At 41.1% G+C, this 27191-nt stretch overlaps 2 protein-coding genes across 6 annotated transcripts in view; one reads left to right on the top strand and one right to left on the bottom strand.

The window, feature by feature from the left end:
- The window catches only part of elmod3 (ELMO/CED-12 domain containing 3), a 173587-nt gene that overhangs the window by 117968 nt on the left and 28428 nt on the right, over window positions 1–27191 (bottom strand). The gene's annotated exons all lie outside the window — the stretch shown is intronic.
- LOC125447959 (inactive carboxypeptidase-like protein X2) overlaps window positions 1–27191 on the top strand; it is an 81060-nt gene that overhangs the window by 26271 nt on the left and 27598 nt on the right. The window contains exons 6-10 of the mRNA XM_048522785.2: window positions 3011–3115; window positions 7066–7146; window positions 14317–14391; window positions 16576–16685; window positions 25564–25712. Coding sequence (XP_048378742.1) covers window positions 3011–3115; window positions 7066–7146; window positions 14317–14391; window positions 16576–16685; window positions 25564–25712 — 520 coding nt within the window. The remainder of the gene's footprint in view (window positions 1–3010; window positions 3116–7065; window positions 7147–14316; window positions 14392–16575; window positions 16686–25563; window positions 25713–27191) is intronic.

Below are 27191 nucleotides of genomic sequence, written 5' to 3'. Positions count from 1 at the left end.
GAAAGCCTCCTTCAGGATGAATCATCCTTTGTGTCCCAAACTTGGTCTCTTAAAAAAATAACATTCTTAGTTTTTGATGGTTTGAAGAGTAGCTGCCTTTGATCAACAGAGGCTGCATTTCAAATAAGTATAAGAGGGACTCAGCCGATGCAGCTCCTCCAGCTTCAAAGACCTGTTTTACATATATATTTATTGGTCTCCAAAAATTAGTGGATACAGGATAAATATTTTCACTAAGTGTTTCAGTTTTTGAAAGTGAAAAAATTACTTATGAAGAAAAGCCAGAAGTGGGACATATCTATTGAAACAGCAATGGTTAAGAGATTTTCAAAACAGTTTTCCAAATTATGCACAATTATACAAGCAAAACAGCCGGCATTTGTTTTCATGAGCGAAGAATGAAGAACAACCAAGGTCAATTAGAAATGAAAAAGGAAGCATTAGCGGCTTTGAGACAGAGACCATAACATCATTGGAAAGAAAGTGGTTAAATATCTGAATGAGAATTGATAGAGAAGGGAAATGGATTTGGGAGAGACTACTCCATATTAATTACCGCAATTGTGAGGATTCAAATGGCCTCCGAATATGCTGGATGCTGTCTGATTTTTCACACAGTGAACCATTGCACAGCTAACATGTTGCTGAGATGAGGATCAAGTTCATAAGGAACTTCAATTGCAGAAATATTGCAAGTGAAAGATTTTTGCTCATGTGCCTTTTACCAACCTTTTGTCGAGAATTCGTTGTTGTATTTTTAAGTTTAGTTTGTGATGTAATTGAAGAAACACAACTGCCAATCCCATAAATGGTGAAGTAAATGTACGTTTCAGGCGTTGACTGAGAGATACATGTTGGTCAGGACATGGCAGAAATACCATGCTATTCAATCTACTGTCAGCCTAGTGTCTGGAGTTAGACATTAGCCCACAATCTTCTGACTGAATGGCTATCAAAGTGTCAGGATAACTCACCGATAATGGGAAGTGCAGATGCTGGAGAATCCAAGATACCTTCCCCTGCAACCGCAGGAAATGCTATACTTGCCCCCACACCTCCTCCCTCACCCCCATCCCAGGCCCCAAGATGACTTTCCATATCAAGCAGATGTTCACCTGCACATCTGCCAATGTGGTATACTGTATCCACTGTACCCGGTGTGGCTTCCTCTACATTGGGGAAACCAAGCAGAGGCTTGGGGACCGCTTTGCAGAACACTTCCGCTCGGTTCGCAATAAACAACTGCATTTCCCAGTCGCAAACCATTTTAACTCCCCCTCCCATTCCTCAGACAACATGTCCATCATGGGCCTCCTGCAGTGCCACAATGATGCTGAAGGTTGCAGGAACAGCAACTCATATTCCGCATGGGAACCCTGCAGCCTAATGGTATCAATGTGGACTTCACAACCTTCAAAATCTCCCCTTCCCCCACTGCATCCCAAAACCAGCCCAGTTCTTCCCCTCCCTCCACCGCATCACAAAACCAGCCCAGCTCATCCCCTCCACCCACTGCATCCCAAAACCAGTCCAGCCTGTCTCCGCTTTCCTAACTTGTTCTTCCTCTCACCCATCCCTTCCTCCCACCTCAAGCTGCACCTCCATTTCCTACCTACTACTTCATCCTGCCTCCTTGACCTGTCCATCTTCCCTGGACTGACCTATCCCTTTCCTACCTCCCCACCTATACTCTCCTCTCCACCTATCTTCTTTTGTCTCCATCTTCAGTCCACCTCCCCCTCTCTCCCTATTTATTCCAAAACCCTCTCCCTATCCCCCTCTCTAATGAAGGGTCTAGGCCCGAAACATCAGCTTTTGTGCTCCTGAGATGCTGCTTGGCCTGCTGTGTTCATACAGCCCCACACTTTGTCATCTAGGATAACTCACCAATTCTTTTGAACCTCACATTAAACAAAGTGGTCATGAGGTGTTACTGTTCACTGAAAGAAAGCAAATTGCTATGGCAATATGTACATTTTAGTTTCACATTGCAGTGTGTACTTCCATGACGTGGCTAACCAGGAATCACTCCGTTTCTTAGCGCCTTTCATGGCATGTTTTAGAAATATTTTCAGGTTGATACTCAACCTGTTTGGCCACATTGCAAATGTTTGCTATGAATTCCTGAGGTGGGACTTGTGCTGGGCATTTCTGGCTCAAAGGCAGGCACGCTATCACAGAAGAACTCATCACACACGAAGATCCCCAAATTAGCTCCCAGACCAACTGAGAAAAGGTTGATGTATTTCTATTAATTTGTCAGTCAAATGAATCTCAAATGCCCATTGTCCAAAACTGCTCATAGTAAGCAATGAATTAGCTGGGCATCAGTAAGCATCATTCCCCTAAAAAATGGTGAAGAATCACTAAAATTTCTCAAAGGAAATTCAAAAATTCCTGCATTTGAAATATTTCTTACTTTATTTCATGGAATCACAGAATCCTTATTATGCAAATGAAGGCCATTTGGCCTATCAGGTCTGCACCGACCCTTCAAACAGCATCCTACTCAGTTGAGATACACGTAACCTGCACAACTCTGGACATGTGGGGCAATTTAGCATGGCCAATCCACCTAACCTGCACATCTTTGGACTGTGGGAGGAAACTGGGGCACCTGGACGAAACCCATTCTGGCATGGAGGGAACATGCAAACTCCATGCAGACAGTCACCAGGCTGGAATTGAACTCAAGATAATAAAATGTGAGGCTGGATGAACACAGCAGGCCAAGCAGCATCTCAGGAGCACAAAAGCTGACGTTTCGGGCCTAGACCCTTCATCAGAATTGAACTCAGGTCCCTCGAACTGTGAAGCAGCAGTTCTAATTACTGTCCTGCCCCTTTTTCGAGCATATCTTCTGATCTCAAAATTGTTGCCCTGCTTTGATGTAATGGGATCTCTTTTCTTTAACTGAGTAACACAAAAGTTTTTCACCAGCTTTAAAGATCAACATTTGAGAAATGGAAAGCCAAACTGTTATTATAATCAGATCTGCAATATATTACAGATGGGTGGAGCAGACCAGATGAGGAACATTACGACACAACACTTGACGAGGACCTAGAGTTTGAGTTGGAGATTGATGAACTTGATCCAGATGAATATGGAGAGTGTAAGTAGCCCTCCGTTTATCGGCCAGTTCTGACACCGCTTCAGATACATTTTCTGACATTGCGGTTTACACAATTGATTGAAATACGACTACTGACCACAGTTCTTCTACTTATCTGCTACCTGAAGTAGTTCACCCTGATCTTCCAATTGGATATACTCAACGACAATCTGTTAGTCGGAAATGTTCTATGGTCTCAATTTGCTGAGCTAGGAAATCAGCATGAGTGTCTTCTGCAGAAGTCAAAGAATGAATTAATGCAATGAGCTTGTACATTATCCTTTCACATGTGACACATGAATTCTTAAGTTAGGTTGGTAAATTGAAAGTAGGAGAGCAGTAAAGGCCCTGCATAAAATTATTTTGCAGCCTTCCAGCTACTTGCTTGTGGGCATTCAGAGTTCTAAACAATCCATAGCATTCCCACAAAACTGAAATTAATCATCATATATACTTACTCAGTGAAAATAACTTTGACTTTGTTTCATGGAATGAAACAGCATCATTTGGTAGTGAATTGGCAGGTTCTTCGACATCATTCTCAATTTCCATTGAAGTCAGTGGGCAGCTGATTCACTCTGACTTTAGTTTTAATACAGTAATTGTAAAACTGTTTTTAAAATGCCCACAACTTCAGAATTTATGTGCATCTGTTTTGAGACAGACTTAAAATTTAGGCTGCTATATATGCTGGTTGGAATTTGAAAGAGAATTTTGAGACATACGACAGTATTTAATTTGCTGGCAGTAAATCTTAAATTAGAAAAATCCCCCACCTCCAAACACTCCGTCCACTGCCACCAACACCATGCACTTGGTTCCGAAATATTTCCAGGAACTCAGCTTTCATCATTTTTAAGTCAATTTTTCAAGCGAGAGCAATGGAGTGACACTGCATGCAAGCTTGACAGCAGAAAATGACTGCTTCAGACAGGTAGACAATATGGTTGAAAGGAACTGAAACTTTTGAGAAGATTTGTAGCTCAGGTTGAGGTTCTGGATGTGAGTTTGCTCGCTGAGCTGGAAGGTTCGTTTTCAGACGTTTCGTCACCATTCTAGGTAACATCATCAGTGAGCCTCCGACGAAGCGCTGGTGTTATGTCCCGCTTTCTATTTATCTGGTTAGGTTTCCTTGGGTTGGTGATGTCATTTCCTGCATTGGTGATGTCATTTCCTGTTCTTTTTCTCAGGGGATGGTAGATTGGCTCCAAATCAATGTGTTTGTTGATGGAGTTCCGGTTGGAATGCCATGCTTCTAGGAATTCTTGTGGGTGTCTCTGTTTGGCTTGTCCTAGGATGGATGTGTTGTCCCAATCAAAGTGGTGTCCTTCCTCACCTGTACGTAAGGATACGAGTGACAGTGGGTCATGTCGTTTTGTGGCTAGTTGATGTTCCTGTATCCTGGTGGCTAGCTTTCTGCCAGTTTGTCCAATGTAGTGTTTGTCACAGTTCTTGCAAGGTATTTTGTAGATGACGTTTGTTTTATTTGTTGTCTGTATAGGGTCTTTTAAGTTCATTAGCTGCTGTTTTAGTGTGTTGGTGGGTTTGTGGGCTACCCTGATGCCAAGAGGTCCGAGTAGTCTGACAGTCATTTCGGAAATGTCTTTGATGTAGGGGACAGTGGTTATGGTTTCTGAGCCCGTTTTGTCTGTTTGTTTGGGTTTATTGCTGAGGAATCGGCGGACTGTGTTCATAGGGTACCCATTCTTTTTGAATACGCTGTATAGGTGATTTTCCTCTGCTCTGCGTAGTTCCTTTGTGCTGCAGTGTGTGGTGGCTCATTGGAATAATGTTCTAATGCAGCTTTGTTTGTGGGTGTTGGGATGGTTGCTCCTGTAGTTCAGTATTTGGTCCGTATGTGTTGTTTTCCTGTAGACGTTGGTTTGAAGTTCCCCATTGACTGTTCGCTCTACTGTGACATCTAGGAATGGCAGGTTGTTGTTATTTTCCTCCTCTTTTGTGAATGTTATGCCAGTAAGGGTCCTTGCTCCACCCAAGAATTCCTGAACACCATCAAATACACCAAGATAGAAGAGGATGAAATAATGGTCTGCTTTGACATAACAGCCCTGTTCACATCCATCAACATCAACCTGGCCAAAGAAACACTGACTACACTATTAGAAGAACCGAAGACACATACACCAGACACCACCAGCCTCATCAGCAAGGACAACATCATCAAGCTAGTGGACCTATGCCTTACCACCCACTTCACTTTCAATAACAAAACCTACAGACAAACCAACGGTACACCCACGGGATCCCCGATATCAGGGTTCTTAGCAGAGGCAGTAATGCAGAGACTCGAACAAACAGCTCTGCCAATCATCCAACCCAAATTTTGGGTCTGCTATATGGATGACACCTTTGTCATCACCAAACAAAACAAATTAGAGGAAACCTTCAAGACCATCAATAATACCCTTACTGGCATAACATTCACAAAAGAGGAGGAAAACAACAACAAACTGCCATTCCTAGATGTCACAGTAGAGCGAACAGCCAATGGGGAACTTCAAACCAGCGTCTACAGGAAAACAACACATACGGACCAAATACTGAACTACAGGAGCAACCATCCCAACACCCACAAACGAAGCTGCATTAGAACATTATTCCAATGAGCCACCACACACTGCAGCACAGAGGAACTACGCAGAGCAGAGGAAAATCACCTATACAGCGTATTCAAAAAGAATGGGTACCCTATGAACACAGTCCACCGATTCCTCAGCAATAAACCCAAACAGACAAAACGGGCTCAGAAACCATAACCACTGTCCCCTACATCAAAGACATTTCCGAAATGTCTGTCAGACTACTTGGACCTCTTGGCATCAGGGTAGCCCACAAACCCACCAACACACTAAAACAGCAGCTAATGAACTTAAAAGATCCTATACAGACAACAAATAAAACAAACGTCATTTACAAAATACCTTGCAAGAACTGTGACAAACACTACATTGGACAAACTGGCAGAAAGCTAGCCACCAGGATACATGAACATCAACTAGCCACAAAACGACATGACCCACTGTCACTCGTATCCTTACGTACAGGTGAGGAAGGACACCACTTTGATTGGGACAACACATCCATCCTAGGACAAGCCAAACAGAGACACCCACGAGAATTCCTAGAAGCATGGCATTCCAACCGGAACTCCATCAACAAACACATTGATTTGGAGCCAATCTACCATCCCCTGAGAAAAAGTACAGGAAATGACATCACCAATGCAGGAAATGACATCACCAACCCAAGGAAACCTAACCAGATAAATAGAAAGCGGGACATAACACCAGCGCTTCGTCGGAGGCTCACTGATGATGTTACCTAGTATGGTGACGAAACGTCTGAAAACGAACCTTCCAGCTCAGCGAGCAAACTCACATCCGGAACTGAAACTTGTATGAGATTATTTCATCTAAATGATTTAAAAGTAGTGGAGCATAAGGGTTGTTCAGTCAACAACCAAAAGAGAAATGTCAAAATAAATTGCAGTGCAATCATTTGGCAGAGTATGGATCATGATGATCCGATTGAATGACAGAGCAGGGTCAAGGGTCAGACAGTCCGACACCTGTTCCTATTTTGTATGATCTAATAACACTGAAGAGCCGCCACCCAGATAGTGCCATTTGTCTCTTAGATGCTGAATGGCCTGTGTTGGTTTTCCTTTTTTTTAGATTTTCAACCTTTAGTCCTCTCAATTTTACTTTGCAGTAAGCATACTGAGACAATCAGAACTTAGTGGAGAGAGAGAGAGAGAGAGAGAGAGAGAGATGTCCATTTCTGTCAGAAGAGAATGTAACAATTCCATTTCAAATATGAATTGTGGAAGTGTGAACAACTGTGCATGACACAGAAATACATCAACTTTGCTCCTGGCTCAATGTCAAATATCAATCAAATCAGCAAAAGATAAATACTCTGTTTTTCAGTGCAGCCTAAAGAGCCCAAACTTGATGAAATATACGACTATGAAGATATAAGGGAGGAATATACTTGGAATGAAGAAGACTGTAAGTATTTTTAATGACAATGATATGTCCTATTGCTTTTCTGTCTACACAATAATATTTTGCAGAATCCTTGATTATGTCAACATTTATTGAAAAAAGCACAAGTGAAAAGTGTAAATTCTCTGAACACTAGTTCACTCCCTTTGTAGCATTTGAAAATGTGGTTTTCAGAAAACTCAGAACAAATGTTTTTAGAAAGCCATCCTCACAGGTCATAAAAACATAAGTTCCAAGATTTTACAGTATATCTGTCATGCTAGTCAGACACTTACCATGTTTTATCTCCCCATTGTAGAGTCTCACGAAAATAATTAACACATTTCCCAGTTTCATTCCTTTATCTAAAGACGTGCACTCAACCTATAGCTGCCTCAGGAATCCACCCAATTGTCAGCAAGACTTTACAGAAGAACATATATCTCAATATAGCTCATTCCAAGACCTTGCATACAAAAAAAAGACAACAGGATTTAAAATTCTAGCATCTCAGTAGAATCGTGTCCAGAAATATTTCCAAAAAAATAACAAATCTGAAGTGTCTTTTTTGCAACTGAGACTTCAAGTATGGTTTGCTGTAAATTGCAGAAACCAATTTATCTCCTGTGACTCATGATAAAAGAAATGAAGAAAATACTGAACATTGTCAAAACTGAGAATCTTTTGATCAGGAGAGGAGAGAAGGAAGCAGGGCAGTTTTTGGCACAGTCCACCTGCTGAACCAGTGCCTCAGGAAAGAACGTCTAGTCGCATGCCTATCCATTTGGACAGATGTGGCTTTGTAAAATCAACTGGGAGTTAAAATAAAAAATAACTTCCCAGTTCAATATGAAACAAGTTTCTATATAGCAATAGTCAATTATAGAATCACAGCAAACATCTTGGAACAACTGGTGAGTCTTGAATCATCATGGGATTTTGCAGAGGCAGGAGTCTGGTGAGTGATTTATGAGGCTGGTGAGATGATGCATATCTGCACATTTTGCTCCACAATAACATTTGCACTGAATTTCATAAGGATTTTCCATATTCCCTTCTCATCATGCTTTTTTTCTAATGTTTCTCAGTTTCAACAATGGAATAATATTTTTCAACTCCATAACACTGTCACTATTGCATAATTACTATTCATTGTTAAAAAAAATTAGTACATGGCTCAGGAGCTGACAGCTAGGATCAAGGGAATCCATGGAGGTATAGAGGGCATACACAATTTTACTGGAGGAGGAAATAAAGAGGGCGAAAAGGGGGGAAGACAAAACTTTGGGTGAGAAGATTGAAGTGAATCCAAAGAGAGTCTAGGCATATGTTAAAGGAAACAAAACTAGAGAGAGAATAGGATTCCTCAAGGACCAAAGTGGACATGTATGTTTGGAACTACAACAGGTGGGCGAGAACATCAATGTTTACCATGGAGAAAGACATGAAGACTTGGGAACTTGGGGAAATTAGTGGCAATATCTTGGGCACAATCCATATCCCAGCACAGGAGATGTTGGAAATATTAGAATGTACAAAGGTAGTCCTGACCAAGTATATCTGAGAATCCTGCAAGAGGCTCAGGAAGAAACTGCGGGGGCTCTGGCTGATATATTTGCATTGTCGTTAGCCACGAGTGAAGCCGCAGGAGACTGGACAATAGTGAATGTTATGCCCTTATTCAAGAAGGGCTGCAAAGAAAAACATGGGAATTATAGACCAGTAAGCTAAACATCTGTGGTAGGTAACTTGAAAAGATTCTGATGGATAAGATATACAGGCATTTGGAAAGACAGGGCTCGATTAGGAATAGTCAGCATGGCTTTGTGCGTGGGAGATCATCCCTCACAAATTAGTTAGAATTCTTTGATGAAGTGACCAGGAATGTTGATGAGGGCAGGGCTGTATGGATTTCAATGAAGCCTTTGATAAGGTGCCACAATGGTAGGCTCCTCTGGAAGATTAGACCACATGGAATCCAGGGAGAGCTGATAAACTGGATACACAATTGGCTTGACGGGAGGAAGCAGAGGGTAATACTAGAAAGATGCTTGTCGGACTGGAGGCCTGTGACTAGTGGTGTGCCTCAGGGATCAATGCTGGACCCATTGCTGTTTGTTGTCTATATCGATGATTTGGATGAGAATGTACAACACATGATTAGTAAGTTTGCGGATAATACTCAAATAGGCAGTATCATGGACAGTGAGGAAGGTTATCAGAAATTGCTGCAGGATCTTGATCACCTGGGGAAGTGGGCCAAGAAATGGCAAATGGAACTCTCAAGACATTGAAGAACTATTCAGATGAACATTTGAAACACCATACTGTATTTGGCTACAGGCCAAGTGCTGGAAAATGGGATTAGAATGGATGAATGTTTGATGGCGAGTGTGGACATAATTGGCTGTAGGTTCTCTTTCTATACTATAGAAACTCTATCACTGCATGATTCAATTCCTTCACAGTGCAGTCATAGTCATGATTCAGTGCATTGAAACAAGACAATGAATCCAGGGTATTAAGATTAACAAAACTAAAAATGAGCAGTCAGTGGCAAAAGCTACAGAATGAGGAAAGAAATTGACTGGAAGAAAGGACAGAGCTGAAGAAATTGATATTTGACAATAAGATGGTAAGAATTAGATGCACCAAACATTGAGCTAAATGAAATGTTTTATAGCCTGAAAGTAGCTAAGATGGGCAATGACTGGATGGTAACTTTGTTAAAAATGTGCAGTGCCAGACTTTATCACATGTTTTAATTCTGCTGACAAAGAATTACATGTGCATTAAAGAGTTGGAATCCGAAAGCTTGCAGGTTAGTCAATAAGACCACCACTAGATGGTTCTGAGACAAGTCTTAGTAGAAATCATGAACCTAAATGGATTTGGATAATGTCAAGTGAACAACAGTTTCCTCAACTTGAGAAAGAACTTTGTGTCAGCATTAAAAAATCATGTTCTTTTGGGACAAGGTGATAATTACTAAATTTCGAAAAAGAATGAGCGACGAGTTGGTGTGACATAGTGCAAGTGCCCGGTTACAAAACTTCAGCTCACTGGCATTGAATAAGACAGCACATGCAAAGCTCTTCTACACATTAACTGCACACGGTGTAGAGGGTAACTATCAGCATGGAGGCAGGTAGGAATAAAGGGTAAGAAAGGCAAGCAAGAAGATCTGAGTGGGCTATCGATGGATCAGTGCTGAGATCTCAACTATTCACAAGCTATATAAATGACAATGAAGAGACCAAGTGTAGGGTAGCTGCTTTTGCTGAGGACACAAAGACAAATAAGAAACTAAGTTTCCAAGATGTAAAATGGATTTGGATACTTTCAGTTGTAGACACAAATCTGGCAGGTGGAGTATAGCATGGGGGAGAAAATGAACTTGCCCCCTCTGGCAGGAAAATCATAAAAATATTAAATATTAAACAGATACAGACTATAAAACTTATTGGTACCATGGAATCTGGGTGCTCTGGTACATGAATGAAAGTTAAATGCAGATACAGTGACAGACGAGGAAAGTAAATGGAATGTTGTCATTTATCACAAAGGAAATGCACTGCAACAATAAAAAAGCAGTGCAACAGCATTGGGAGAACGGTACAGATCTGGTCCATTTACTTCCAAAAGGATACTAATACCTTAGAAGATGTTAAAGAACAAAGAACAATACAGCAATGGGAAGAAGCCCTTCAGCCTTCCGAGCCTACAATGATACATTTTGCCCTTCCATACTAAAACTGTCTTCACTTACAGGATCCATATCCCTCTATTCCATTCCCATTCGTGTATTCGTCCAGGTGTTTCTTGAATGTTGCTATTGTGTCTGCTTCCATCATCTCCTCTGGCAGCACGTTCCACGCACTCACCACCCTTTGTGTAAAAAAAAACTTGCCTCGCACATTTCTTTTAAACTATGTTCCCCCGTCACCCTGAACCTGTGTCCCCGAGTAAATGACCCCTCTACCCTGGGCAAAAGCCTCCGACTTTCCGCTCTATCCATGCCGTTCAGTGTTATAAACTTCTACCAGGTAGGCCCCCAACCCCTTGCATTCCAGTAAAAGCAAACGCAGTCTATCCAACCTTTCTTCATTGCTAAGATCCCCCACAGCATGCAAAGTTCTGATAAACATTTTCTATACTCTAGCCAAAGCATCCACCTCCTTCGGATAGTGTGATGACCAGAACTGTATGCAATATTCCAAGTGTGGTTCAACTAAAGTTCTATAAAACTGCAGCATAACTGACTATCCTTATACTCAGTGCTCCTTCCAATGAAGGCAAGCGTGCCACAGGTCTTTTTTACTACCTTAACTACCTGTGTTGCCACCTTGGCAGCTGTGGATCTGCACAGCCAGATCCCTCTGCATATCAATACTCCTAAGTGTTCTGCCATTCACTGTACCTGACCTTCCAAAACGCATCACCACACATTTGTCCGGATTAAACACCATCCACCATTTCACTGACCATGCTTCCACCTGATCAATATCCTGCTGTCCCCTCTGACAATCTTCCTCAATATCGCACCACCAATCTTTGTATCATCCACAAATTTACTCATTAGACCGGCCACATTTTCCTCCAGATCATTTACGTCGGCCACAAACAGCAAAGGTCCCAGCACTGATCCCTGTGGAACATCACCAGTCAATAGTCAACTGATTCCTGGAACAAAGGCAGTAGCTTATGAGGGAAGAGATGAGCAGGTTGGGTCAATACTCATCACAATGAGAAGTGATTTAATTGGAACATAAATGAGTCTGAAGAAACTCAACCTGGAAGCTGCTGAGAGCATGTTTCCCCTGTCAAAGCATTTAGAACCAGTTGAAGTAAGTTAATAATTAGTGGTCTGCCAAGACTGAGATGAGGATAAAGAATTTTTTGTTCAGAGGACTGTTAGTCCTTGGATCTCACTTCCCCTGAGAACAATCGAGGCTGGATTACAGAACATATTCAAGGGGGGGTGAGATAGAGACACAATAAAAATCTGCAGATGGTGGAATCCAAGGTAGACGAACAGGAGATTGGAAGAATACAGCAAGCCAGGCAGCATCTGGAGGAAAGGAGGAGTTAACATTTTGCGTTTTTCCTTATGGGTCCTGAAGAAGGCTTACACTCGAAATGTTGACTGCTCCTTTCTTCCAGATGCTGCCTGGCATGCTGTGTCTTTCCAGCCTCCTGTTTGTCTATATCTGAGTGAGATAGATTTTTGATTAGAGAGTCAAGGGGTATTGAGCAAAGACAGGAGAAAAGGAGTTGAGGCCACAAGATGAGCATGATCATATCAGCAGGGGAAACAAACTTGAAATGGTGAATGACCAACTCCTAACTCTTGATCTCATTCTTGTGAGAAGTATCATTGGATCTCATCCCTTTTTATGGTTCTGAAAGTCAGATATCTCATATACACTGCATAAACAGAAAGTGGTGGAGCAGTATGGAGCACTGGAGAAACTGTGAGCACTTTTTTTAGATTAGATTCCCTACAGTGTGGAAACAGGCCATTCGGCCCAACAAGTCCACACCGTCTGTTGAACATCCCACCCAGACCCATTCACCTATAATCCACACACCCCTGAACACAATGGGCAATTTAGCATGGCCAATCCACCTAGTGCACATCTTTGGACTGTGGGAGGAAATGGGAGCACCCAAAGGAAACCCACGCAGACATGGGGAGAATGTGCAAACTCCACACAGACAGTCGCCCGAGGCTGGAATCAAACCCGGGTCCCAGGAGCTGTGAGGCTGCAGTGCTAACCACTGAGCCACCATGCCGCCCCCAGTTTTAGTAACAACGGAGAAATTCTTTGCCCATGTCATCAAGAACATGGTTGTAAAGGAAATGTCAATAAAAAAAATCTTTCTTTTTGAGGGTGAAGTCAATGAAACTATTAGGATTGAAGAGGTTGGAAAGGAGAATTCATGTTTCAAGCAACAGCTTCAACAAGCAATCAGAAGAAAGCAAACACTTGAGAATGCAACAGTTAATGTTTCTGTCAATGGAGCACTGTTTGTATTTGCAGCTTTCTAAACAGAGATACAGTGCACCTTAATCATAATAAACAGCTTCTACATTTCAGCATATTTGTGGGAACTTATTATCATAGTGTTGGTTTTGTCACACAGTTTTCCCTAAATTAGACTGTTACCTTCCGTGGTTGGGGTCAGAATTATCTCATCATTACATTAGATTATATTAGATTCCCCACAGTATGGAAACAGGCCCCTAGGCCCAACAAGTCCATACCGCCCCTTGGAGCATCCCACCTAGACCCAACCCCATCCCCCTATAACCCACGCACCCCTGAACACTATGGGCAATTTAGCATGGCTGATCCACCTAGCCTGCACATCTTTGGACTGTGGGAGGAAACCGGAGCACCTGGAGGAAACCCACGCAGACACGGGGAGAATGTGCAAACTCCACACAGACAGTTACCCAAGGCCGGAATCGAACCCAGGTCCCTGGCGCTGTGAGACTGCAGTGCTAATCACTGAGCCACCGTGCCGCCCCAAATACATTAGATTCTTAACAGTATCAATGAGTCATTTGCAAGGTTTGAGACAATTAACTGAAAAAGTATATCTGACATTGAATAACAAGAGGGGTTAAGTGTACTCCTAACTGAATGCTGAGAATTAGAGTATTCACAACTTTTTTCACTTGATATGTTCCCAGCTTTCCAAGAGTATGAGAGCCAAAGTATGATCCCTGGTCCAGTTGCATTTGACACAATACATTTGTCTTCCGTACTAACTATTTCCAAAAGAAGGCACACAATGACAGTTTCCATTCCTAATCATGATTTGCCAGAAAACATGCATATGTGAATATCTAATACAGGCAGAATCAAACGACCATCGAGAAATTCCATCTTCAAAACTCACACTCAAAGAATGGCTACTTCAGTGTTCTTTCATGTCCTAGAACCACACAAAATCCTTTCAGTAGCTTCAACAGGGAAGAAAATTGGAAAAGAAAGAGATAGTGAGTCGTCGAACATTTAAGATCTGGACATTCTAATTTATGGTTGCAATATATATTGGATCTTTAGTGTAACGGTTACAACATGGTCTGGACACGGTAACAACATACACCATGTCCTGGTGATTCAGAGAATTGGGATATACAAGAAATATGGCTGCAGTGACATTTTGATTTGTATTTGGCAGTGATCCCCAAGAAACCCGAGAGGAAGATTCCAGAGGAGACAGATCCAGATGAATATTTGCCACCACTGGGAAAAAGTCAGTGAAATTTTTCAAAGATTTATTGCTCCAACTTGATTGTTGATGTTTCTCCCCACTAATTTATGAATTCACATTGTCCTTGATTCAGTTGTGGTCCAGACTGACAAGACTAAAAGTTGATACAGCCCTAAGCATATGTTCCAGTACTTTAAATAGTATCAACAAAGCTGAATGAAATGAGGAAACAATTTTTCAAATCGAGGGTAGTGATAATCTGCAACGCACATCTCCAAAAATTATGGACTTTGGGACATCAGACATTTTCAAAACCTGGAACATTTATAACTAAGCCAAGCATTCAGAAGACACTCAGCTGTAACAGCAGCTCTTGGGAAATAGCAATAGTTAACTCTTATAAATCTGCACTAACAGACAGTGATAGATTTTTAAAGATATGCTATCAGGCCTGTCAATCAAAGGAGTCTAGCAATATGTGAGCATAAGTCCACGAGATGGTTATTTTTGAACTCTAGGTGGACACTGAAGTCCAGTTTTATTTGTCAGGACTGGGGATTTCAAAAATTTCAGAACATAGATTCAAACAGAATTTATCGGCCCTTCAAGACCGTTTATGTCTTTTTCATAAATTCATGACTCTTATAGTACTGGGAAAGTCCCGGAACAGTAAAAATGAGGTATTTTTCAATTCAGGGCAGATTTTAATGGGCAGTGCTGAGCTGCCATTTCCTGAATGTGTGATTCCCCTTTCCTTTAACAATGAAATTCAATCAAGTAGAAATAAGTGTGGGATTTTCTGCATCCAAGCCCCACTCTCCATTTTTAGAGATCTCCACAGCTGTCTCACCTCTGCAAGAAATTCTGCATGATTTAACACATTATTTTAAGTATCAGCCAAAAAAACAGCATAGGCACAGATTGTTACATTCAACTGGTTTCCGTTTGAACCTCTCCAAAAGAAAAGCCTACCATGAAGATATAATACATCTAAAGTTTCATATCTGTACAGGCTTTCTTCAAAGACTACCATTGATGTGATGTGTGAAGTTACAGCCTAAATGTACACAGTTTCTCCATAACTTGACTTGTCTTCCCACAGGCATCGTATATTCACCAACTGCGCTCTGATTTAAATGAAAAACACTGTTATGACATAAAAGTCACCAAAGCCAATATTAACTGTGATTTTGGAAACCATTGTGTTACTGTCAGCATTAATGACCACACCATCATCTTGAAGCCAAAGTTTGACCAGATGTGACACAATGTGGATGGGCCCACAGCAACTGCATTGATGTAATAGCATGGATTTTAACTCTCATATTACTCCAAAAGAGCTCATTGTCATAGGATTGTCCCAGATTCCTAGTAAGTGGACCAGATCACTCCTAGATTTTGGTTCGGGGGCTGGTGATTCCACAAAAAAAATTTCCAATTTGTCATTTCATTGTGAAATAATATCAAAGGAATGAATTGGAACTAAGAAAGTGAAAACCTATTTTCCTGGAGATTTTGTCTGGATGACCAGAGTCTGTATAGGGTTAACCATTTCAAGGCTTAAAATTTGATGTCACTGAACACTTTTTCCTTCCCACATTCACATGAATTATATTTTTTTCTCTGATACAAACAAGAGAAACAATAATGACAGATAGCTTAACATTGCCCACTCTAAAATATCACCACAATTTGCGATACACATAATGCAAGACTGTTCAAGGATATCTGGCTCTCTTCAAGTGCTATAATCCCCAATCTCAGTGATCACTGACCTCCAAATTTTATGGTCTTCAATTATGGCCAATACTGTTCAGTACCATATGTTCTCATTTCTCTCTCAAAAGTATATACCCAAAGAACTGTAGTTGGATCTAACTTTGGAGCTAAACACTCAACAAAGGAATATCAGACCCTCAATTTAACTTGCCAATGAACTTGTCAATTTAACTTGTCAATTTTCCCTGAGAAAAACCAAATCTACTTCTAAACAAAAATTCAGTGCTTGGATAATTTGTTTCTGAAACAATGATGACACCCAAATGAGGAAACAACCAAGCTTGAGTAACAGTCCTGTGTTGTACTGAGAATGGTTGCCTCTGAATCACAGTTTGGCTCAGTATCTTATATTTGCCCCTCAAAAGCAAACCAGTTCCGTATTGAATTGGATTATACTCAATTCTTCACTCTGCAGTTCATCAATGAACTCTTATCTTTCTTTTTCAGAATGCCCTCCTCTGGGTCTTGAGTCTCATCAAGTAGCTGATGAACAATTGACAGCATCTTCTTTCCTGAGACATGGACTAGGTCCTCAACGTATTCGATTGAACATCCAGGTGAGACGTCTGCAGGAAACATCCACTTTAATACATAATCATTGTTCCTTTCCTTTACCATGAAAAGTTGTAATGAGTTTTGAAATAACTCCACAGAGGCCTGTATCCCATCATCCTTTATTGACAAATGAACAGCCATTGATTATTGTATTGCCTCATATCGTGTCAGTATCTCTGACATTCCCATTTTATATTAGCCAAGGTGCCCTGATCAGACCAGATAACTGCCCCAATCAGGGAACTCAAATTCTAGGAGCTCCAACTGACTGACCTTGCAACAATCTCTACAACTTAAAAAAAATTTCTGACAAAGACCAACACAGCACAAACATATTACAAGAAACAAAGTCCCAAGAGTAACTTCAGCAAAACGCACGTATCGAGGCACTACTAATTATCAAAGTTCAGTGTTCCTGACAAACTCACCTGTTAGCCCAGCAGACCTAATAAAAATGGCAACATGCAAATCGTGCAATGGGCAGAATTAGAGGACTAAGATAACATTCGCTCAAGCCTCACATCCAACTACCCTTCATCTCACAGAGAGGACTCACAGGGACCTTAAAGACAAAAACAGGCTTCCTATCGAAAGAGTAAAATAACACAGTCACATGTTCTGTACAATTTTGGCAATCACAGGGAAGGCAAGGACCATGAGCCAGCTCCCAAGTCGAAGACTTGAAATAGAAGTATTCTCATAAAGCTTCTGCATCTGAGATCCAGTAAAACGAGCATTATCTTGTATTCTGTCAGTTTCACACATAATGACATTGTTTTACAACATTCGGGTGTTCAACTGGACATTTGGAGAAATGCAAAACTGGAAGCACTGTCAGTAATATACCTGATGTGTAGTTCAACTGATTTCATCGGTGTGGAATACAGCTAATAAGTGCTCAGCACAATTCCATCCATTTAATATGACCACCAAAGTACAATGTCACCTTATTCTGTGCAAGTAAACATCGAATGCAGTCCTTTAAGAAGGACCTCAAGCAGAGCTTCTCCTCGATCAGGGAATTCCAAGGCACTTTAAAGCCAATGGAGTACTTCTGGGGTGTAGTTATTATTTCACTGCAGGAAATACAGCAGCCAGTTTGTGCATAGCAGGCATCCACAAATAGCATTGTGATAATGATGACCCAATCCCTTTCAAATGAAGTCGAGGGAGGGATAAAGTTTTATTTTTGTTTCGCTGAAGACTTGACTTCTTGCAAGCATTTGTGCAGTTTGAGTCTAGGGATATTGCTACACTATTAATCCAGAAATGCAGCTAATGTACTGGGGACCTGGATTTGAATCCTGCCTTAACACACAGTGGATTTGAATTCAATAAAGAATCTGGAATTAAGAGTCTAATGGTGACTCATCTGGTTGACTAATGACCTTGAGGGAAGGAAATCTGTCATCCTTATCTGGTCTGGCTTACATGTAAATCCACACTCACTGCAATGTGGTTGACTCTTAACTGCCCTCTGGGCAATTAGAGAGAGACAATAAATGCTGGCCGAGCCAGAGATACCCACATCCTGTAAGTGAATAAACTTAAAAAAAAACATTTTGCAGCTGACCTGATAGACTAGTTGCAGTTAGGCAGAACTGGTATGACCCCACTCCCAATCATTGCAGGGCCTCTGCCTGCCCTGTTCTGACAGTTTCACCACACCACTCCCTCTCTGACAGATTTGCCAGCCTGAAAATTATTACTGCATTATTATTACTGCAAATAAGCCTTCCCTACCCAACTTGTAAGAACATAATAACCTGGAGCAGGAGTAGGCCATGTGGCCCTTCAAGCCTGCTCCACTTTTCAATAAGATCATGGCTGATCTTTTCATGGCCTCAGCTCCACTTAACCACGATCTCACCATAACCTTTAATTCATTTACCGTTCAAAAAAATTGTCTATCTTAGCCTATAGAACTTTCAATGAGGGAGCCTAAATTACTTCACTGGGCAGGGAATTCCACAGCTACACAACTCTTTGGGTAGAGACATTCTCTTCAATTCAGTCCTATATCTGCTCCCCCTAATTTTGAGGCTGCATCCTCTTGTTCTAGTTTCACCTGACTGTGGAAACATCCTCCCTGCTTCTATTATTATCTATTTCCTTCATAATTTTGTATGTTTCTATAAAATCCCCCCCTCACTCTTCTAAATTACATTGACGACAATCCCATTCTACCCAGTCTGTCTTCATAGACCAACCCTCTCAACTCCTGAATTATGAATCCCCTCTGTACTCCCTCCAATGCCAGAATATCCTTTATCAGGTAAGAGGTCCAAACTTGCACACAGTTTTCCAGGTGTAGCCTCACCAGCATGCCTTACAGCTATAACATACTCTCCCTGGTTTTGAACACCATCCCTCCAGCAATGAAGGACAAAATTTCATTTGCCATCTGTATTACCTGCTGCACATGCAAACCCACTTTCTGCGATTCAGACACCAAAGACACACAGGTCCTGTTGCACAGCAGCATGCTGCAATTTTTTACCATTCAAATATAGTCCTTTTTTCTGTTATCCCGAACAAAATGGATGGTTTCACATTTATCAACATTGTACTCCATTTGCATGACCTTTGCCCACTCATTTAAACTATCTGTATCCCTCTGCAAACTTTCAGAGTCTTCTGCACACTTTGCTCTACCACTCATCTTAGTGACATCCATAAACTTTGACACATTTGGTCTCCAACTCCAAATCACTAATGTAAATTGTAAGCAATTGCAGTCCCAACACTGGTCCCTGAGGCACACCACTAGTCACTGTTTGCCAACCAGAAAAACACTCATTTCCCCCCCCTCAACCCCGGCTCTTTGCCTTTTGTTAGTTAATCAGTCCTCTTTACATGCAAATACATTGCCTGTAATGCAATGCACTTTGATCTTATGCAGCAACCTTCTGTGCGGCACCTTGTCAAATGCCTTTTTGAAATCTAGATACATTACATCTACTAAACCCCGTTGTCCATTGCATTTGTAATGTTTTAATAGAATTCCAATAAGTTAGTTCAACATGACCTGCCTTTCATGAACTCATGCTGCATTAGCCCAATGGGCAATTTCTATCTAGATGTCTTGCTATTTCTTCCTTGATGATAGATTCAAGAATTTTACCCACGACAGAAGTGAAGCTAACCAGCCTATGATTCTCCACCTTTTGTCAACCTCCTTTTTAAACAGAGCAGGCACATCTGCTGTTTTCCAATCTGCTGGAACTGCCCCAGAGTCTAGTGAATTTTGGAAAATAATCATGAGCGCATTTGCTATTTCTCCCGCCACCTCTTTTAGTATCCCGGGATGCTTTCCATCAGGACCAGGAGACTTGTCTACCTTTAGCTCCATGTGCTTGCCCAACACTACTTCTTTGATGATAATGGTCATTTCTAGGTCCTCACCTACCTTAGTCTCCTTGACATCAACTACTGGCATGTTATTCGTGTCCTCCACTGTGAACACCAACACAAAATACTTGTTCAATGCTTCAGCTATTTCCTCATTTCCTATTATTAAATTCTCCTTTTCATCCTCTAAAGGACCAATGTTTACCTTAGCCACTCTTGTCTGTTTTATATATTTGGAGAAACTTTTGCTATATTCTGAGCTAGTTTATTCTCATAATCTATCTACTTTTGTTTATAGCTTTTCCTGTGGCTTTCTATTGACCTTCAAAGTTCTCCCAGTCTTCTAGTTTCCCACTGATCTTTGCCACTTTGTACGCCTTATCTTTCAATTTGATAGGCTTCCTTATTTCCTTCAACATTCATGGATGATTACCCCTTTTTCTACAGTCCTTCACTTTTAACTTTTGCAGAGGACTTTGCAAAATTACTTTGCAAGTCCTTCACTGTTCCATCATAAATTCTTTGCTTCCAGTCTACTTTAGGCAACTCCTCCCTCATCCTATTGTCATCTCCTTTGTTTAAGCACAGGACCCTGGTGTTGGATTTTATCTTCTCACTTTCTATCTGTATTCTAAATTCAACTATACTGTGATTGCTCCTTCCAAGAGGTTCACTAACTATCAGATAATTAACTATTCCTGTCTCATTACACAGAATCAGATCTAGGATAGCTTGCTCCCTCGTCTGTTCCATTGCATACTGTTCAAGAAAGCAATCGTGGATACATTCAATGAACTCCTCCTCAAGGCTGCCTTGGCCGACCTGCTTCAACCAATTGACATGTACATTAGAATCTTCCCGATAAATGACATACCATTTTTACAAGCATTGTTATTTCTTTGTTTATTGTCCACTCCAGTGTGATGTTACTATTTGGTGGCCTACAGGCTACACCTATCAAAGACTATTTTTGCTTAGAATTTCTAATTTCCACCCAAATTGATTCAACCTTATTCTCCGCAGAACATATATCATCTCTCACTACCACCCTGATGTCATCCTTAAATATCAGAGCTACACCACACCGCTTACCTTCCTGTCTGTCATTCTGAATGGTCTAATACCTCTAGTTATTGAATTCCCAGTCGTGACAATCCTGCAACCATGTCTCTGAAACGACTACTGAATCATTTTCATTTGCAATGATTTGTGCTGTTAACTCATTACCTTCTTTTAGGTAAAGTGCCTTTATGCCAGTTTTTATACCTTCTTTTTGAATTCTAACGTCTCCTTTCATAATATCTTCTGAGTTTCCTGGCCTTTTAGCTTGTTTCATAGTCTTCAATGTAGTTAAACCCTCCTGCACACATATTAACCTGTTGCTTTCTTTTCTATTTACCATTTAACTTGCTGTTTTCCCTTTCCCTTCCCCCAGGTTCATTAGTTTAAGGTCCTTGTGACCACCCTATTTATGCTTTTCACTTGAACATTGTTTCCAGATCAGTTCAAGTGGAGACTGTCCCAATGGTACAGATCCTGTTCCAAGACTGATGCCTGTGCCCCATGAAATGGAACTCCTCTTTCCCACACCACTCCTTTAGTGTTTAGTTCCCTAATTTTTTTATCCCAAAGCCAATTTGCACTGGCTCAGGTAGTAATCTGGAAATTATAAACTTTGAGGACCTGTTCCTTAATTTCGTTCCTAGTGCCTGATAATCCCCAAACAGGTCCTCCTTCCCAGCCTCGCCTATCTCTTCAAAGTACATTTACATGATTGGAAAGAGAGACCACAGTTTAAAGCCTTATCTGAAAAATAGCATTTCTGAGACCACAATACTGCAGTGTCATCCTCAATTTTCCATAAGCTGCTGATGTATTTCATGGAACCTCCATTTATTATAAGTTTAGAACAGTAACAGCAGTGAATCTAGAGGTGATAAATCCAAAACTGAATATTGTCTGCATAAGGAAGTCGAATTTTGTTTTTGTATTCTAAGCAGAGATGACACCATCATTAATCCATCTTCGAACAACTGTTGGCTTAGTCATCTATATTCTAGAAAGAAATATTTTTAAATGCGGCACAGTTTTAATCCAGTAATCTGTTGACAATAAATCATATCTAATTAGAGTTTCAGAAATACCACACTACAGTAGATTTAATAGAAAGGCTTAGAGCCAGTTCAGAGGACGAAATGTTTTCTAGCTAACCAGCATCAGATACACATTCTGCTGCCTGAGAGGTCCTCACTGTTGTGAGGTTCATCTAGATTCCACAGGTCCACCCATCAGACAACCATTAGCAAAAATAATTTCTCCAAACAAGCATCCCCATTACTCAGCATCAATTCTTGCATTACCATTCATCACACTTTCACCATCAACCCTCGCACAGCTTATCTATAACTTCCCTGCTACCAATAAGCCACTGAAACAAAGAAAACAGGAACAAAGTAGGCTATTTGGCCCTTTGAGCCTGCTCTGTCATTCAAGACAATCACAGCTGATCATCCAACTCCGAACCCTTTTCTTTTTTCTCTCCCCATGCTCTTCAGCCCATGAACTGTATGTAACTCCTTCTTAAAAACCCAGTGTTTTGGCCTCAGTCAAGTTTCTGCAGCAGAATCTTAGTTTCTTAGTGAAAATGTTTTTCCTCATCTCAGTCATAACTGGCCTATCCTATATCCATAGACTAAGATCCCTGGTTCTGGACTCCCCAGTCATTGGTAACATCCTTCTTGCATTTACACTGTCCAGACCTGTTAAAATTTTCTTAGTTCCAGTGAGATTTCTCTTCATTTGTCAAAACTCCACTGAATATAATCAGTCTGTCTTTATACATCAGTCTTAACATCTCGGGCATCAGTCCAGTAAATCTTTATTGAATTCCCTCTCTTGCAAGAACATCCTTCCACAGATCAGGAGACCAAAATTGCATACAATATTCCAGGTGAGTTCACACCAAGGCAACTGCAGCAAGCTACCCCTGCTCCTGTCGTTGAATCCTCTGCCAATGAAGGCCAACACAACATTTGCTGTTTTCATTACCTGCTGCACCTGTAAGCTTACTTTCAGCAACCAGTGTACAAGCATGCCTAGGTCATGTTGCCCCTCCTCCTTTTCCAATCTATTACCATTCAGATAATAATCTGGCTTTCCTGTTTTTAGTCCAAGAAATCTGATCAATTTCCCCAACACCATTTCCCTACAAATACTATTTTCCTTCTCTTCCTCAATCTCATTGATCGCTGTGCTCCTAACAGATTTGGGAGTTTATTTGTGTCTTCCTTTGTGAAGCCGCAGCCAAAATATGCATTTGATTGGTCTGCATGATAACGGCCTGTTTCTGACTGTAAGTGACCTATGTCTTCATTCAAATTTTTCTCTTCATATACCAATAGAAGCTTTTACAATCAATTTGTATGTTCCCACAAGCTTGCTCACCTGTTCTAATTTCTCCCTCATAGTAAGTCCCTTTGTTCTCCTTTGCTGAAATGTAAAATGTTCCCAATCCCCAGATCCTTGGCTCATTTTGGCCGATTTGTATGCAACTGCCTTAGATCTAACATTATCCCTAATTTCCCTTGTTAGCCATCTCTCATGTTTTAATTTTGTGCCAGATAGAAATGAATCATTGATGCATTCTCTAAATGTTTGTCATTGCCTATCAACTATGACCCCGATTCCTCATTGCCAGCTCATGCCTGATGCCATCATAGTTTATTTTATTGTGAATCATGACCTTTGTCTCAGAAACAATCACGTTACTCTCCACATTCAGGAAAATTTTATCATCTTGTCTGAACTCTTCCCCAAAGGGCCTCGCGTAGCTAGACTGTCAGTTATTCCTCTCATTGCACAATACCCACTCTACCCTGGCGTCTTGTGCAACTGTTTCCTCAACAGATTGATCCAGAAAACCATGCCATACATATTCAGCAATTTCTTCTCTACAGTACCTTTACTGATTTGGTTTGTCCAATCTTTATGCAGATTACAGTTGCCTCCAATGACAGTTGTAGCTTTATTGCTTAGGTGACAAAATTCTTGTTTATTGCCTTGCCCAACATTACCACTGCAGTTTGGGTGTGTGTAAATATACATACTCCACAACTGCTCTCTGCCCCTTGGTTTTTCTAAGTTGTACCCATTCAGATTTCATTTCACTGGTCAATTGTTGGAAAAACCTATCTGGTTCACTAATGCCCTTTCGGGAAGGAAACTGCCATCCTTACCTGGTCTGGCCTATCTGTGATTCCAGACCCACAGCAATGTGGGTGACTCTTAACTGCCCTGTGGGCAATAGGAGATGTGTAAAAAACATGCTGGCCTAACCAGCAACAGCCTCATCCCATTAATGATTAATTTAAAACGGAGCTAGCACCCTTCTTTGCTATTGTGTTAATTTCATCTGTGACTAACAGTGCTACCCCACATCCTTGTCCTCTTTGGACAATGAAATAATCTCAAAGGCATTAGATGAAATTCCGAAATCGCTGCACAACTTCTGTAACATGGCTCTGATGTCTTTCGGTACATTACTGAGTTATTGCTTCTGCTTCAGCAGTATTAGCTTCATAAACAGGCTCCCAAGGTTCATGATAACAAAGTGTGGAGCTGGATGAACACAGCAGGCCAAGCAGCATCTCAGCAGCACAAAAGCTGATGTTTCAGGCCTAGACCCTTCATCAGAGAGGGGGATGGGGAGAGGGAACTGGAATAAACAGGGAGAGAGGGGGAGGCGGACCGAAGATAGAGAGAAAACAAGATAGGTAGACAGGACAGTATAGGTGAGGAGGTAGGGAGGGGATAGGTCAGTCCAGGGAAGACGGACAGATCAAGGAGGCGGAGTGAGGTGGTAGGTAGGAAATGGAGGTGCAGCTTGAGGTGGGAGGAAGGGATGGGTGAGAGGAAGAACAGGTTAGGGAAGTGGAAACAGGCTGGGCTGGTTTTGGGATGCAGTGTCTCTGAGTTTTCAAGAGCAAACTGACATTTTGTGGGCAGGCTGAATACTTGAGAAAGTAATGTATCCTAAAAAGAACAAATCTCATGAACAGCTTTTGACTTTAGCAAACACATGCTACCGGTGTCTAGCAGAAGTTTAACTTAGTGAATTCTACACTCTGCATCATTTGAGGATAAGTGAGAAAATTCTATCTGAGAAGCCATTTTTGGAAAGCTCTTTGAAAAATGTCTTGTGGTCTCCATGACTAGAAACGTCAAATTCAAAGGAAGCAGAGGAAATGCCCAGTATCTGAATTAACCTCACAAAGAAGACAGATGCAAAGTATCTCACGACACTGCTACTTCTTTACTCCCCAGTACAAATTTCCCTGTCTTCTGCCTCAAATAAGCCATTCCTATTTTCAACATTTCTTCCCATTTATATGCTGATAGAGACAGTGTGTTTTGTGTTTGCTGTGACAATCTGTTCACATTCTCTTTTTACTTCATAAAATTCTTCATCCTTTTTTGCTGAAATGTAAAATCCTCCTCATTCTCCATGAAATTGTTTCTTATGTTTCCCAGGCAGGTGAGGAGGATGAAGATGAAGAGGATTATTTTGATGGGGCATGGTGTCCTCAAACAGAGGACCAGTCACAGTGGATTGAAGTGGACGCCAGAAAATTGATTGAATTCAGTGGAGTGATCACCCAAGGCCGGGATTCACTGTTGCAGTATGTCAATAAACTTTTCCTATTTTTTAATGGCTAGATTTATTGCCTCATTGTTTCTCTTTCATTGTGAATGAATGTTACATTTTCACTTGGGTGAAACAAAATATTTCTGCGTCTGAGATGTGAAATTATTATAGGAACTTGTTCTCTAAATTACTTAAGTGCTGGTAAGAATTGCTGGTACTTAATTATGGTGAAAACCGAAATCTTGAGAGACTGTTAACCTGGTAAGTTCCCTAACTTTGTAAAGCAGTGATATGAAGGAAATAAGCAGGAGTTGTAAAGATATTTGGGATCACAATCCTTATGAACAGAATCAGAAAACTGTCTACAGAGAGGGAAAGATGCAGTAGAGACTCTGTTACCATCTTGTGCAGTCTTCCTCCCATTTAAATGATGTTCACCAAGGCTATTCTTTCTGACAAAGTGCATAACAACACATTTTCCCAAATTGGCTAAGGTAACATCACCCCAGTTCCAAAAGATCATCGGGCTGCTCTCTTATCAAACGGTGACAACCGATGGTGATTTAACCTGAGGGTCACTACACTTTAGCTGAGGGGAGAGGTTGAGAAGGAAAGTCCTTCTGTAAGAAGAAATTACTGAGGTAACCTCGGCTGGTGTGAGAATTGAACCTATGGCGTTGTCATTACTCCACTTTGCAAACCAACCATTCAACTAATTAAGCAAACTAACTCCTTACTTCTGGAATTACATTCCATCCAACAAGTTTTTGTTCATTCACTTAGCCTGGCTATCTTCCTCTCCAGCCTCTTTACATCATCCTTATGACTTGCCCTCCCACCCATTTTTAAATCATCTGCAAACTTGATGATAGCCATTTGCTTCTTTTATCCAAGAGTTTAATATACTATAAATAACTACCAGCCCAGCACCGATCCCAGTGGCCTTCCACTATTTGCAGGTTATCATCCTACACCAGCTCTTTGGCTTCTGTTTGTCAACCAAGCTTCTATCCGTGTTTTCAATACAGGTAACACAGTAGAGACAACACAATCCGAAATGTCAACTTTCCTGCTGCTCTGATGCTGCCTGGCCTGCTAGCTGTTCCTCTTGCCCCATACTGTGTTATCTCTTACTCCAGCATCTGCAGTTCTTAATATCTCATCTATCCATGTTAACCCACTATTCAAAAGACCATGGGCTCTTTGATTTGATTTATTATTATCACATGTACCATGGTACAGAGAAAAGTACTGTTTTGTGCGCTACTCAATAAATCATTACTTAAGAAATTACATCAAAGGAGAATCAAACAAAATTCAGAATACGGTTTTGCTCTAGAGAAGGTGCAGAGAAAGATCAATTCTAATATATGAGAGGTCCATTCATAAGTCTGACAACAATGGGGAAGAAGCTGTTCTTGAATTTGTTGGTATGTGTTTTAACACATGTATCTTCCACCCAATGGAAGCTGGAAGAGAGGACAACCAGGGTGGGAGGTTGCGTCCTTCAGTT

The sequence above is a fragment of the Stegostoma tigrinum genome, chromosome 40 (genome assembly GCF_030684315.1).
Source record: "Stegostoma tigrinum isolate sSteTig4 chromosome 40, sSteTig4.hap1, whole genome shotgun sequence".
Classification (NCBI taxonomy): domain Eukaryota; kingdom Metazoa; phylum Chordata; class Chondrichthyes; order Orectolobiformes; family Stegostomatidae; genus Stegostoma; species Stegostoma tigrinum.
This window is presented reverse-complemented; position numbering and strand designations above follow the sequence as displayed.